Consider the following 15,250-nt stretch of genomic DNA (forward strand, 5'->3'; position numbering starts at 1 on the left):
TTTAAAAAGTATATCTTCACACTTCTAACCATTCTTTATGCATCTCTAGCAATTGTCATCAATCAAATTCATTGTATTATAATACACGCTAACCCTAAACAACTCTAGACAAGGCATTTATTTCTTCAAACCAATGGTTGTGAGTTCTTTTCCCATTTGGAACCAAATTTCAACAAGTTTTTCTTCACACTTCTAAACATTCATCATGCATCTCTAGCACTTGTAATCAACCAAATTAATTGTTTTATAACATATTCTAACCCATAATAACTTTATAAAAGCCATTCACTGCCTCAAAGCAATGGTTTTGGGTTCTTATCACATTTGGGACCAAATATCAACAAATCTTTCTTCTCACTTTTAAACATTCTTCATGCATCTCAAGCACTTGTAATCAATCAAATTCATTGTATTATAACATATTCTAACCCAAAATAACTTTATACAAGCCATTCACTGCCTCAAAGCAAAGGTTTTGGGTTCTTATCCCAGTTGTGACCAAATATCAACAAGTCTTTCTTCTCACTTCTAAACATTCTTCATGTATCTCTAGCACTTTTAATCAATAAAGTTCATTGTATTATAATACTAGAAGTAGACCCGCGCGATGCGCGAGATAAATTTGATATTATATTTATAATAATTTTAATATATTTTTTGAAAATCAATTTGATTGAAGTAATTAAGTAATTCTCTTCATTTTATGCACTATCTCATAGAATATTTATTTGATGTTTCCAAATTTTAATATAAAACTAAGTGTATATGTTTTATGATTATTTTGTATTATGTAGATTGCTATCTACTGCATAAATTATTTGAAATACATTAGAAATGATATTTTGTTTTATAAAAAAAAAACAAAAAAGTTAAATAATTTTTTAATTTGAATTGAAAAAATTCCATCATCAGTTAAAATAAGCATTAAAATAATTTTTTTGATTCAACTACATTAGGATACTAAGAGTAAGATTTATAGTCTTAGATCACTACAAACAACTCTTTGAACTTGTAATCTATACAAATCTACTTTAGGTTTGTCCCTATGTCATATTCGTTTTTTTTTTTCAAAAAATCATTGCGTATGAAATGTTGATTACTTTTTTCTTCGGTCTCTCCAAAAATCATATCTAATATTTTATATAGGATAATATTATATAATAACACATTAATATTTCACCTTTTTATTAGTCAACAACCTTATATTAATCCAGAGCATCAAAATAGCCTAATATTAATTACATATTCAATAAAAAACTAAACCATATGTATTCTTAAAAATAGGTTATGTTAATTAAATAAAAAGTCACATACAATTTACCATAGCCATTTTTCTCTCTACCACGATTCCCGAGAAAAAAAAAATATATTCTAATTTAAATGAAAAATTAAATAATGTAACAATAACATCATGAGAATTTATATATAAATAAATTATAGGACAATAATGAAAATAATAAGAAATAAAATTTTAGAGAAGAAATGGAAAATATTAAAATTTGAAAGAAGATATATTAGGTTAGTACCAGGTAAGTTTTCTAATTTTTCTACCAAAATGTTGATTCCTTTGTATGTTTGGATATACAAATAGTGGTCAATGTAAAGTTCATCTATTGTACTATGATCGTATAAGAAGGATTTAAAGTTATGGTTAGTTAGCCCGTAGGAGTTAAAATATTTTGTTTTAAGAAAATCTGAAGGACCAAATGTTTTGAACCACGTTTATTTTTTTTTATTTTTTAGTTTTATATTAAATTGTAAATTAAATATATATAATATATATATGATAATACATAATATTTTTTTTAAGTTAGATGCCAAGTGAACCAATAAGAAGAGAGTGAAACTTTATATATATAATTTCTGAATAATATGATAATTATTCTTTGATTAAATTTCATGATATTATATTCTATAAGACTGTTTCCTCTCTCAACTGTTTAATAATAGTAAATTAAATAAATTTTGTTTTCTAAATTAAATAATAGAATTTTTTTGGTTAAATAGTTACTTTATCTAAATATTTTAGATGTACTAATTTATTATACTGAAAAACAATCAAACTTTCTCCAATTTCATTATTTACCACATATTTCACCATGCTAAAGTAAAAAAAAAACAATTCTCTTTAATTATTTTCTTATAAACAAATTTTCCAAAAATTATAAAAATATGTTATAAAACATTTATTACCCATATTAATAACTTTAGGAAAAAATACTTTAAACGGAGGAGGAAATTTTGATATGATTTTTGAACTTTAAATCTTAAGGAAAAAAAACTCCTACCAATTTTCTTTGAATACAAAGAAAAAATTTTAACTACTCCATTTTATGCATAGTTTATACGATATTTAATTTAAATAGAAACTAAAATTAGGGAGATTTTTTTTTGAGAATTTTTGAGAAATACCCCTTTTGGTGTACCCCTTTTTAAAAATACCCCTCTTTTCTATCAATTTTCAAAAATACCCCTTTTCAAATATGAAAAATTATAAACTTTTGTATGGTTAATAAGGTACATCGAGGTTATCATTACTACTGGGAGAGTAAATCCAAATATTTATAAGGTTTTAAAAGGTTCTAAACGACATTTATAATGTTTTTATAAGGTTTTTAAAAAGTTTACACAGTTTTATAAGGTTTTTAAATGGTTTTTAAAAGGTATTTATACGGTATTTATGAAATATATATATAAATTTACACACATATAAAGATAATTTGTGTCTATAAATATAAGTTTACACATATGTTTTTGATAAATTTTAAATTTTATAGTGACTTTTTGATAAAACTAGAAAGAGGGGTATTTTTAAAAAGTGGTATTGGAAAAGGGGTATTTTTGAAATTCTCCCTTTTTTTTTTTTGCAACAATGACACTTTTAAAAAAAGCAAACAATACATATCTTATAACTTACAACACAATATCACAAATAAAATAATTTTTAAATGTTAAATTAGATATTAAAAAAAATGACACATGTCAAGAATATAGAGCGCCAAATGTCGCTTTGTGAGGCAAAGTTAGAAGAAACCTTGTCTTATTATATAAGATGTATATGTATATAAACACTAACAATACACACATTAGTCTATGTCATTGATGTGAGATGACTTCTTTTGATCCGGAACTCGGTTGCAAGTCAATTTTGTATATCCTTTTGTACAACATGTTTTTAGTCAGAAGTAGTATTTTAACTATTCTTGTCTATATATATATATATAAGTTCCTATAAATATGAGTCAACATAGACAGAAGTAGTATTTTGTATACTATTTTCAAACAATAGACCTAATACTGGTTGTTTTGGACATTATATTTGTATGGTGTTTTCCTTATTTATTTATGTTTAACTAGTTTTGTTAAGCATTCTTCCAATAATATATGTGAAGTCTTCTCATATGTCTTTTTTCTTCTTTCTAGTAGATAGAGATAAAAGATAGATAGTATATTTTACAATCCGATAACTACCTCTTTTTATTTAATTTTTGTGGGTATATATAAATAAAATAAAAGAGACGAATGTGGAAATGATGAGGGGGTCTGCAAAGAAGTCTGCCTTGCGTACGAAAACCCATAACATTGTCACATTGCAATTGCATGAGCCACACAGCCACAGTGTCATTGTCATATCATCATCATAAGTATAAATATTATAGTATTTATATGTATGCTCCTATTATTGAATATATATGCAGAAGACAAACAAATCAACAATTTCACTTTCTTTTATAGTACACATGAGAACAAAGCTTTTTGGGTCTCTCCCCCCCGGCTAAAGCGGGCGAGTTTTCTTCTATATTTTCACTTAACACATCAACACTGATTCTTTGCATGACTGACATCTCATTTTTTCTTTTCGACCACTACTTTTTCTTTTCGTATCCAAATCTATTTATTACTACTACTACTAGACTAGTAGTATTTTTATTGGAAAATGAAAAGGTCTTATATTCGTTCAGAGATTTATAAATCGATCGAATGGTTAGAATTGGCGTGCGATACACACGGTCCCATGAATATAAATTAGTACAAAAGGCAAATTCTCAATAAAACATCATGGTCAATACATGCAACAACGCCAAAATAAATAAAAATTATGCTACAATTATCTATTTTAAAAAACATTATAAGGCACAGTTTTTATATGAAAAAACACACGTTTTGGTTTCATGTTCATCCAACAAATTTAACAACAAAAAAAAAGAAGTTTTTTTTTTTCAACGCGCAACTGATATTTTCTTCATTTAAAAGAAACATATATATCTTACGTAGATGATAATTTTGATGAAGATTCCGTTATATTCAACCAATACAAGACAGTTTTGATATGTTTTTTTTTTTTCTCAGTTTTGATATGTTACAGACTTAACAGTTAACAATGATTGTCTTAGACGATAAAAATGCAAAAAGATTTTATTCTTAACAATGCAAAAAAAAAAAAAAAAAAAAGTTATCCTTCACAGGAATACTCAATCCTCAACAGTTTCTAAAATAAACATTTATCTATAACAGCTCCATCTCTATCTCCGTCCACTTGAAATACTCAAGCTGGAAACATAATACGAATTGAAGAGTCAGTATATGCATATGCTAAACCGAAGACTCGCAAATCAAAAACAGTTTTGGCAGCTAAAATGATTGTTTGAAACGCTCAAAGCCATATATAAGCGGTGAATCATATTATATATTTCAAGAAATTATATAAATGTTACTCTCTGTCGTAAGTCATAACTGCAACAACAAAAGTATGGTGTGTAAAATTTAAAGCCTAGCTAGTGTTAGATTTTGTGTGTCTCATTGTTCTTTAGTGATCACCTAAAATGGATCCAAGGTGTCAATTGCATAAAGCCGGCCCATTTGTCATCATCATCCATGGCTCATGAGGGACTACAAATCTAGCTTTTTAGCACATAATGTTCAAACATCAAATTATAAATCAGTAGTTTGTTTTTACGAATTCGATATTTTGGAACCAGAAAGTGCGGGTTCCGACATCTCAAACTACAGACAGTGGCAAGTTGCACTAAGTGGAAAACCTAATGTATTACATTTTCAAACCTAAAAAAGAAAGAGGATTAGAAAGAAGATTTTCATAAACCTTTTACTGTGTTATAGGTACACTAGAACGAACGATTTTTAAGTGTAACCGATCGGTGATGGCATGTTCGTAAATATCGGCTTAATTATAAAGTTCTTTCCGATTCGCACAAAAACCCCGGTACTTTTAAATGGTGATAATAAGCCCCTCATGTTATTGTTAGTTCAGTTTGGAAAAATCTAAAATTAACTTATCTTTAGGGACCTGTAGTGAGACAGAACCCTAATTACCCAAAAATCTCTGGTACATCAAAAACCAGAAAAAGCCCCTTTTGCTCCCTGTAATTGTAAGCTCCCGATCAAAAACCCAATCTCTCTGGTCCCCAGAGGAGATCAATTCGTGATTCTCAGAGTATCAAAGTGTGTGTGTGTGAGAGAGAGAGTGAGATAACGGAGATGGATGCTATGAGGAAGCAGCTCGATGTGCTCATGGGAGCAAACCGAAACGGCGATGTGACGGAGGTGAATCGCAAATACTACGACCGCGATGTTTGCCGTCTCTACTTATCTGGTCTCTGCCCTCACGAGCTTTTTCAATTGACGGTGCGTATACACTTCTTCTTCGATGCCTATGTTTATTTTTTATTCAGCACAATGGCTTTATCATTAGTAAAAAACCCTAATTTCCTTATCTCTGAGCTCGGGTCGATGAGGCATGATAATTTTTAGCAAGAGATAGCTTTGATACATGTTTTTTTGTAGTACTGGTATGTGTTAGTTGATATAGTGCTTTGGATAATGTTAAAAAGTTTAGCTTTGATTTGGGGAGAGGTTGTTGATTTAGGTGACAGTGTGAAATTTTTGTCCTATCACAGTGGCGCTACGTTGCTACCTGAAATTGCTACAGCATAGTCTTCGTTTTGCTCTTTTATGCATATTGAATACTTCAGAGTGCATTTTTGGGTTCAATATTTGTAAGTTGTGTTGTATATCTAAACTTGTGTTGACTCATCCTTTGTTTAATTTACTACTCTTTCAGCTAAATTGGTTTATGGGTACTTTTTGACATGTTTGTTATTACCAGAAAATGGATATGGGTCCTTGCCCAAAGGTGCACTCGTTGCAGCTGAGGAAAGAGTATCCTTTTTGAACGAAAGTGTAGTCTTCTTCTTCTTATGTGCGAGTCTGGAACCCATATTCTTTTCTAATATCCATTAAAGTTTACAGTGGAATGTTTTGCTTTAACGTCTCCTAAGATATAAAGAAGCAAAGGCAAAAGGTGTTGACAACTACGATAGGGAACTGGAAGATGCAATAGATAGGCTTATTGTTGAGTGTGATAGGAAGATTGGTAGGGCCCTTAAGCGTCTTCAGGAAGAGGATGCCAAAGCTGCCATTGCAATATCAGTTACCGAAGTTACTCAGGTGATGATCTAAGTCTCAATTCATTATGTTCTTTTTTGTTTTTATTCAACTCAAGCTTTTTCCTCATCAAATCATCGTTTCATTTCAGTCAACTGAAATTCTTGAATTATCGAAGCAAATCAAAGAGAAGATGAAGGAAGCAGACCTGCACGGTAATATAAAATAATATTATAACTTTTTTGCTGTTGAAGTGGCCACTATATGTGACTTTCTCCTTGAGGGTTTTTTGCAGCTCATATAAATCTGAAACATTTTGTGTTTGCACTTTGTTGGTAGTATATATTCATTGGGGTTTCTGTAGGCATCTTAAAAACATCTAGAGTAGGCTATCAACTTGGAAGTGCCTCTTGATATTGCTTGTTTCCACAAACAAAATTAGTTTAAATAATTTAATCAGGCTACTAGATACATATTAACTCAATTAAAGAATTTAACCGCGAAATAATATTTGAATAATATCAGCTGCTCAAGTGGTACAGTATGTTTAGATTTCTCATCTTGTGGAAAACAAAAATTTCTTGTGGTGTTGCCAGAGATGGGTCTTCACCCTTTATAACTGTTCTAAAGTTGTAAAAAGCATATTTTTCTGTATAATTGACACTAAATGGCTTGGATGTAACTGTTCAGCTAATGATTGTTGTGTGATTATAAAACTTTGGATTCTGCTATAACATTTAGTAATGATGTTTTCATGTCGCAGATCTTGAAGGCAAAATGGATCTGAAGATTAGAGCTCTTGAGTTAGTTGAAGAAATGAGGACTAAAAGAGCTGACCTACAGGTCTGTCATTATGTAATTTGCTATTTGCTGTGCATGGTACATTGTTAACAGTCAAGTCATTTGTTTTGTTTTCCTACAGGCTGTGCTACTGCTGGATGCCTTCAACAAAGATAGGGCATCCTTGCCGCAGCCTGTCCCAGCTCAGCCACCAGCTGCAGCATTACCTCCACCTGATCCTCGTACTCAAGAAATGATCAATGAGAAACTAAAGAAAGCAGAAGAGTTTGGTAAGGGGAAAACCTCAATTCATATCTGTTTCACTATATGTGGTGGTATTGAACCGATAGCTCTTTAAGTTATTATTGCTATGGTGCAAAATTGCGGTTGCTGGTATTCCTGATTTTCTTATAATTGTTACTTTCAACTTTCTTCGCCGACGTGAGTTACTGGTGGCTGATCCAAAAATTTACTTGGCCTTTTAATTAATTCTTTATGAATGTACAAAACTGAGCTTAGGAAACCTTTGTGATTGGCAATGTTAGAAGAATGCAGTTCGTACTTACATGCCTACATAAAGATCGTTTGACCTTTTTCAGTGTTGGAAACAGCCACTGCGTGGTTATGATATCTGTATGTTATTTCAGGTGAACAAGGGATGGTTGATGAGGCGCAGAAAGCACTAGAAGAGGCGGAAGCTCTTAAGAAGGTTTGTTTTCTTTCGTAAATTAGTTTTTTCTTTGGTTCTTATCTCTGAGTTTCTTCATACTTCATAGGATGTGGAGATGTTAATGTATTCTATTGACAGGGATCTCTCTTTGTCTTGGTTTGTGTATATTGTTTGAATAGTTCTGCATGTTCTTTATGTTTTTCCCTACTCACTTATGGTATATGTTTCAGCTTACTGCTAGACCAGAACCTGTAGTGGATTCAACCAAGTACACTGCTGCTGACGTGCGCATTGTAAGTCAAGATCATCATTTTTATCACCTTAACTCCGACTTAATAATCTAATGAAATTTAATTCTCATAGAGGCCTTCTAGATTCTTGATTCTTAGGTATTCATATCTAATAGTGTGTTTAGTCTGATGACCATTAGAATCTAAGGGAGGTAGTCCTACTTCTAGTATCCAAAAATAAATTGCTTTTGAAGAGAAATATAACATGTTCTCATCTGTTACCGATGTACCATTTCTATTTCTTTTGTCAGCTTGTTAATTGGTAGCCCTCATTCTCTGTTCTTTTGTTGTCTCAGACAGACCAGAAGCTGCGTCTATGTGACATATGCGGAGCATTTTTGAGCGTCTATGACAGGTTAAGTTTGGTTACTTAAAAAATTTATGCTTTATGGTTCATTGGTGTTCATAAGAAAGCTAGAGATAGATTCTTGGGTTGCATGTGGTTCATTATTTGACCCCGGCTATTGTACCTCCTTTTCACCAGCAGGCTATTTGGGCCCAGTTTTACGAGGATTACTTTTGCAGCTAATAAATGTGCGTTCTTTCTTGATTTATTGTGCCTGTTAGAGATAACTAATAGAGCCTTAAACTATAATTACGTCACCATTCTGTTATCTGCATTTGGCAATGTCAAAAATCTCTTGTATTGCCTTTAGTGATCGCCGGTTAGCTGATCATTTTGGAGGGAAGCTTCATTTGGGTTACATGCTGATCCGTGACAAATTGGCAGAGCTTCAGGTATAAACAACAAATCTTTCTACTATGATTTTCCTGTTCTGTCTCAATGTTGACTGTATAGTTATATTCTTTCTGTTTTCTTCAGGAGGAGAAGAACAAAGTTCACAAGGAACGGGTTGAAGAAAGGAGGTTTACTTTTCTCAAGCTTTTGAACACATCAGTAGTTTGCTTCCTTAATTTTCAAACATTTTTGCTGAAAAGCTAAACCAATCTCAGATCAAAGGAGAGGAGTAGAGAGCGAGAATCAAGTAAAGACAGAGACGGAGGAGATAACCGTGACCGTGGAAGAGATGTTGACCGTAGGAGTAGAGATCGCGACAGGCACCATGACCACCGTGAACATGACAGAAACTATAACCAGTCACGCGGCTACGACTCAAGAAGCCGGCGCAGTTCGCGGTCCCGGTCAAGGGAAAGACCGAGAGATTATGATCGCCGCAGGTAACTTTGATTAAGAACAGAGACACCTCTTATTGTTACTGCAAAAATTTTAGCAGCATCTAAATATTTGTTTTAAACCTTACAGACGCCATGACCACTATTAAGACCATGACAAAGATGATTGCACCGGGTTTAAGAGGTTCTTACATGCGTTTAGGATCAATTTGGAGTTCAAACCCCCTTTTTCTCTGCTTATGTGTTTTAAGGTCTTTTGAGATTGTAAGTTACTAAACTTGTTTTTGTTGACATCAAAGACTTGTGAGTAGAAAATTGTGATGATCTCATGGCTCTCTCTTATGGACAACAGCACTTTATCAATTTATTCCTTTTAAAAAACTAAGTTGACTGTTTGCACTTTACTTACAAAACCCAAACTATATAACTTCATTGACTTGTGGCAACCATTCCAAGACAACAAAATTATATTGCATACTGGATGGTAATCTACTAGCTATTGAAAAAATTAACGGCTGATTTGAAGCCGTAAAGAGTAAAAGGAGACCATACTCAAATCATGGATTGTTTAAACACAAGTGGCTTAGGATCTACGAGCGATTTAAAAGAATTGTCTGATATGTTTCTGTAAAGTTAGAATAATATAATAAAATCTCATACCAAAGAAAACATAACATAGGTTCAACGTCAAGTCAGCCTATCCTCTCCCATGTTCTCTCGATTTTCTGCGTACATGTTACTAAATATATTTGCATAATTCGAGTTAGAACAGTATAAGAAAGATACAAATCGTGACTCTACCAAAATCTAAAACCTCGTTAACCGTTCGAATTTTATTACGCCTCTTTTCATCTTGTTGCATGCGCAAAGGTGTTCGTTCAAAACACCCGATCCAGTTAGTGTCTTTGTAGCACCCAAAACAAACTTCTAGAAACATAGTATTTCTAGTTTATTTCATAAATTTTCCTACGTCCTAGTCTTAATCAACAGACAAACCTAAATATTACGCAAACATCTATATTCACAAACTATATACATGTCTATAGTTTTTCCTTTTGTCTATGTATTTACTGAAAAATATCCCCAAAAAGAAAAATGCTACTCTATCCAATAATGGAAAAAGGGAAGGTCAAAGATCATTTGTAACTCAACATCAACACACTGTATATCAGACAAGCATCTCAAAGTTTAAGCATTGTTCAATGCTTTTGATTTCCAAATAATAAATAACGGTTATCATTCATTTTTAGTGTTGAATAAGCATCTTATAATAGTGTTTGTATTTAGTTTAATGATTTCTAAGTTTATGCATGGAATCATACTAGGCAATTATTGGGACTTTGTTTTTAATGAAAAAAAAATGAATTGGGTGATGCACAAGCCATACTCTTTTGAATCGAAACCAAAGCAAAGGTCGATAAGAAAAGAGACTTGTATAATAAAATAACGCCAATAAATTAAAAGAGCTTTTCAATATATAATTAAATTTTCACTTAATTTTGTTGTTGTTTGTTTGTTAATCACTTAATCTCATGTCTTGATCCCCACTGAAACAAATTAAAGAAAGAAGATATGTATGGACAACTTTTCTGTAGTTTTTTTTTTTTCAATCCTCTCTTTTTGTTCCTAATAAACCTTTTCATTTCACAACTCTCTCGTTTGAGTTTATTTTGAAAAATAGACTACTCGAAAAACAAACCAAGAAAGCTAAGCCTATATATATACATGGAATCTTGAATGCATGTCACGTAACTCTCTTCACCTTCTCTATTAAGAAAGCCTTTTTTTCTTCTTCTTTCTCCCTTATATATATACTCTCTTACACACACACACATACTCATAGACTTCTTTATAATATAAACACATATAATACATACATACTTGCACACATTTGATCATATATACACGCACATAGTTTTGTTGTTGAAGAGAAGAAGACAGAAGAATGGGTGCATTTGATTATATCTCTAGCTTTTGTTCATATACATACGCTAATGCCAAAACCAAGCGTAAGCCATTGCAGGTCTGTTCTTCTCTCAAACACCTTTATAATTAACTCTGCTTATTCACCCTTTCTAATTTTAAATACTATCTATATCTTCAAATTGATTTGGTTTAACTATATGTTAATACGTTAAACGTGTATACAAAAAAATATTACGTTTCAAAATGTGAACATGTTCTTTTTACCCGTTTCTTTACTTGTTATTTCTTCAACTATTTCATCAAGATGACAGCAACAAGCTTTGGAAATTAGTTTGGATTTGCGATACAACATTTTGTGGTGATAGTTTTAATTCTTGAAAAGTATATGCATGTTTAGTTTGATAATTGGTACCTAATTGATGGGGTTTGTGTAGACAGTGGATATCAAGGTGAAGATGGACTGTGATGGTTGTGAAAGAAGAGTTAGAAACGTGGTTCGTCGCATGAAAGGTTCTCTCTCTCTCTCTCTCTCTCTCTCTCTCTCTCTGACTTTGAATCAAAACTTTCCCCAATCTCTCTTTTTCCCCCTTTTTGTTTCCATTTCCTTTATTCTCTACACGCTTTTTATTTTCTCTTTTAAAGATTCTTATTCCTCTCTTAAAATTGCAATTTTATAGCTGGCCTGAATATATTGAAGTTACAATTACTAATCATTTGCTTATATTAGAAAAGAAAACTATACCAACTTTTTTGTCCGAAAATATTATGGGTCAAATTGTCCGGAATCTATCTTTATTTACGTATATCAAAAGAGTCACATGAAGAATCATCCGTAAACATCAAATCATATTTTTGATTATATATACATAAGCTATAGGTTTTAGTAGTTTTATATAAAAGAATTCTTGTAACCTAAAAAAATAGTAAAAGTTCATAAATGTGTTTAATAAAATAATTCGCAAGCGATAATGCTTTTAAGCTAAAAACTATTTGTATAATTATCAAACATAAAAACTAGAATATTATGTAATCTGTTTCTATATATTTTTCAAAGTTTCAACATATACGCAGTATGATATTATATAGCACATAAACATTTTAATAATCACAAAAACCATTCTTAGAGATTTTGTTTCTCTGTTTCTAGCTATCCTATATTTCCTAAAAACATAGGAAGCTTGAAAGGCAAAACAATTTTATATAATGAAGTCCCTTAAAAGAGAAGATGATAATTTAATATTTAAACCCTAAGGTGATGTTTTAATATCTAGGCAACTTAGCTAAATGTACTGTGAAAGAGTTAGTATGGGTTTTATTATTTATCTCTGCTTTCGTTCATACACGTACAAATCCTTCTAATACATGCTGAAACCGGTTGTCACAGGCGTGAAATCGGTGGAAGTGAACCGGAAACAGAGCCGGATAACGGTGAACGGACACGTTGACCCAAACAAGGTGTTGAAGAGAGTGAAGAGCACAGGTAAAAAGGCTGAGTTCTGGCCTTACATACCTCAACATATGGTCTACTACCCTTTCGCACCTGGCATGTACGACAAACGTGCTCCTGCTGGCCACATCCGTAATCCCACTCAGTCCTTTCCAACCGCAAACGCTCCCGAGGAAAACTATGTTTCCCTCTTCAGCGACGACAATGTACACGCCGCTTGTTCCATCATGTGAGAGGGATTTTGATTATTCACAGACTCTATAAATATATATTTCTTCTCTGTAATTTGTATACTTTTTTTTTTTTTTGTCTTTTGTTACTTTTATTTCTCATAACAAAACAAAAGGTAAATGTAGAAGAAAATTTGTAATAAATTATAGAGACAACACTTAAACAGAATCATTTTGATGAACTATATTTCGAACAATATTTTTTTGAAAAAATTAGTCGAGTGGTGTTCCAAGCAGTCAAATGAAATAACCATAAGCTATGTAGAATATTAAAAGTGAAAAAATAGGTATAATAGACTAATGAAGCAGCTATTTACTTGTGAGTTTGTCTAATTTCTATAGGATGCATGTGAATGATACTTTGAAGATAATCATATATAAAGAAGGAAATGAGCAAGGAAGAATATTAGGGGAGAGACCCAAAAATCAGCATCTTGTAATTTGTTAGGCAAATTGCTTTAAATATTTTGTTTAGAATAAGCTTCAAAGGGGAAGAAAGTGTCACATTTACAAGTTCTAACTTTTCATACCAAAAGAAAAAAAACTTTGAAGATCAAAGTTGAAAAAGCTAATTGTATTCTTCATCCCCAAAAAAAAAAATGTCCGAGAGGGACCAAAGCATCTTTAGCTTTTCTTCAAAGCTTCTTTCTTTAGAAGAAGGAATATAAAGACCAGAATCACGGCAAAGGAAAGCTGTTTCATCACGGTACCGCATTACAATGAAACAGCCATAAGACTCCAGTCATTATCGTTGATGCTTTTTGGTGTTCTCTATAAGCATTGCTTTAAACCTACAAATATTCATTTTGCATTAATAAAGTAGCAAGAAATTACTGGAAACAGATTTGCTACTTGAATCACTAAAAATCAATCTTTAAAACAATGAATGAATTTACTCACCTATTAATCTATCTAGATCCTTTGAGCAAGCAAGAAGCTTTTACCGCTTCTTCGCCTTCCTTATTCTGGATTGTGACTTCTGCCATTTCTTCCTAGGCACTAGTTTACTCTTTGGCTTCAACTTTATTTCAGGGGTGAATTTGAAGTTTGGATCTCTCATTCGAGTTTGTATATCCTTGAAGAACTGCATGTTCAGTCTCTTGGGTCCACCTTTTCTTAGCTCTTCATATTCAGGTCCTGAGATAATGTTCTCGAACGCTCCAATCAGAATGTCGACATCACTCATTACTTCCCACACGTTTGTGTAGCGTCCATCAGGCCCTTTGTTCAGTTTCTTCAGCGCGTTCTCAACAGCAAGCTTCCTCGCCTGTTTACCCGGTGAAAGCTCCTCAGGTTCATTCTCAGATTTCAACAACTCAGAGATTGTCCTGTACTTTGGTTTCTCTTCAAACTCAAACAGCTTATCTAAGTATTTATCAGATGCCTCGTTCGGGCGTGGCTCTGTTGGAATATCGTCGTCATCATCACCTTCATCGCCAGTCCACAAAGTTTTTTCCTCATCACTTCCTGACCAAACACTGTATAGTTCATCACTATCATCCGCATCAACTGGATCAGAGCTATCTTTAGCTTCTTGTCTAGCTTTCTTGATCTCTTTTTCAAGGCGGGTTTTTCCACTTGCTTGTTTTGTATTATCATCGCCTTCGTCCTCACTTCCCGACCATAGAGTATCATCATCCCCCATATCTTTCTCCCAGGCTTTTCTAAAGTCATCATCACCAGGTTTCACATTGTCAAATAGATTGTAGTCTTTACCTCTCCCACTTGCATATGATCGAGTTGCTGCAAGGCAAATTTAATCCAACGAAAGTGTCACAAATATAAATCCATGAACATCACTAATAACCAAAAAATATCGAACACTGAAACTCAGCTTATAAACAATCTACTAGTATTAGCATCAACAATGAACGAATTCTGTGCGGCATTTTCACAAACACCTTGACTACTCTACTTGGAAGAATTCGAATAACAAAAAAATCACTAAACCCCAGATACCAAGTAGACTCGGAGAAAGCATAGAAACTTTAAGATCATAACAAGTTGAAGAAAAATGAAACCTTGCGAGTTGTGGCGAAACCCAGTAAATACCCAATTTTGAGTAGAAGTCGCTGAATCCGAAAGCAAGCGACTTTGTGATCTATAATTAATCAATCGAAGAAATAAGTCAGCTTCGAATTCGATTTGAACGATAAGATTATAGACTAAACTGCTCTATCTATGCCAAGAACCAACCTTTTGGTTAGGATCGAGAACAGAGAGGAGACTCTTCGCGCGAACATCTTTTTTCTCTTTTTAACGGCTTCTACATAACCGACGCCTATGAGTCCAAATTTATATTTTTCTTGGATCAAAAATATCAACCTTTTTATTGTTTTTTTAGTAACATATTTCATTGATTAATATCAAA

The 15,250-nt window shown here is 32.5% G+C and overlaps 3 protein-coding genes across 3 annotated transcripts; 2 read left to right on the plus strand and 1 right to left on the minus strand.

The window, feature by feature from the left end:
* The first annotated feature begins 5,310 nt into the window (after positions 1–5,310).
* On the plus strand, positions 5,311–9,661 carry LOC17882392 (putative RNA-binding protein Luc7-like 2). The gene is made up of 13 exons (XM_023781469.1): positions 5,311–5,643; positions 6,125–6,177; positions 6,297–6,465; positions 6,554–6,617; positions 7,166–7,245; positions 7,325–7,472; positions 7,830–7,891; positions 8,083–8,145; positions 8,439–8,497; positions 8,799–8,880; positions 8,966–9,009; positions 9,097–9,321; positions 9,407–9,661. The coding sequence occupies exons 1-13, from the start codon at positions 5,497–5,499 to the stop codon at positions 9,423–9,425; spliced, it is 1,215 nt and encodes a 404-aa protein (XP_023637237.1). The 5' UTR covers positions 5,311–5,496; the 3' UTR covers positions 9,426–9,661.
* A 1,480-nt stretch (positions 9,662–11,141) lies between these two features.
* On the plus strand, positions 11,142–12,974 carry LOC17884189 (heavy metal-associated isoprenylated plant protein 21). The gene is made up of 3 exons (XM_006286535.2): positions 11,142–11,299; positions 11,637–11,712; positions 12,587–12,974. Exons 1-3 carry the CDS (start codon positions 11,222–11,224, stop codon positions 12,880–12,882), a joined length of 450 nt encoding a protein of 149 aa, XP_006286597.1. The 5' UTR covers positions 11,142–11,221; the 3' UTR covers positions 12,883–12,974.
* A 582-nt stretch (positions 12,975–13,556) lies between these two features.
* LOC17882514 lies at positions 13,557–15,214 on the minus strand. Its single transcript, XM_006288206.2, has 4 exons — positions 15,076–15,214; positions 14,901–14,980; positions 13,780–14,622; positions 13,557–13,670 (listed from the first exon to the last, which is right to left on the minus strand). Exons 1-3 carry the CDS (start codon positions 15,120–15,122, stop codon positions 13,820–13,822), a joined length of 930 nt encoding a protein of 309 aa, XP_006288268.2. The 5' UTR covers positions 15,123–15,214; the 3' UTR covers positions 13,557–13,670; positions 13,780–13,819.
* Between the last annotated feature and the right edge of the window lie 36 nt (positions 15,215–15,250).

The sequence above is a fragment of the Capsella rubella genome, unplaced genomic scaffold (assembly GCF_000375325.1).
Source record: "Capsella rubella cultivar Monte Gargano unplaced genomic scaffold, Caprub1_0 scaffold_6, whole genome shotgun sequence".
Taxonomy (NCBI): domain Eukaryota; kingdom Viridiplantae; phylum Streptophyta; class Magnoliopsida; order Brassicales; family Brassicaceae; genus Capsella; species Capsella rubella.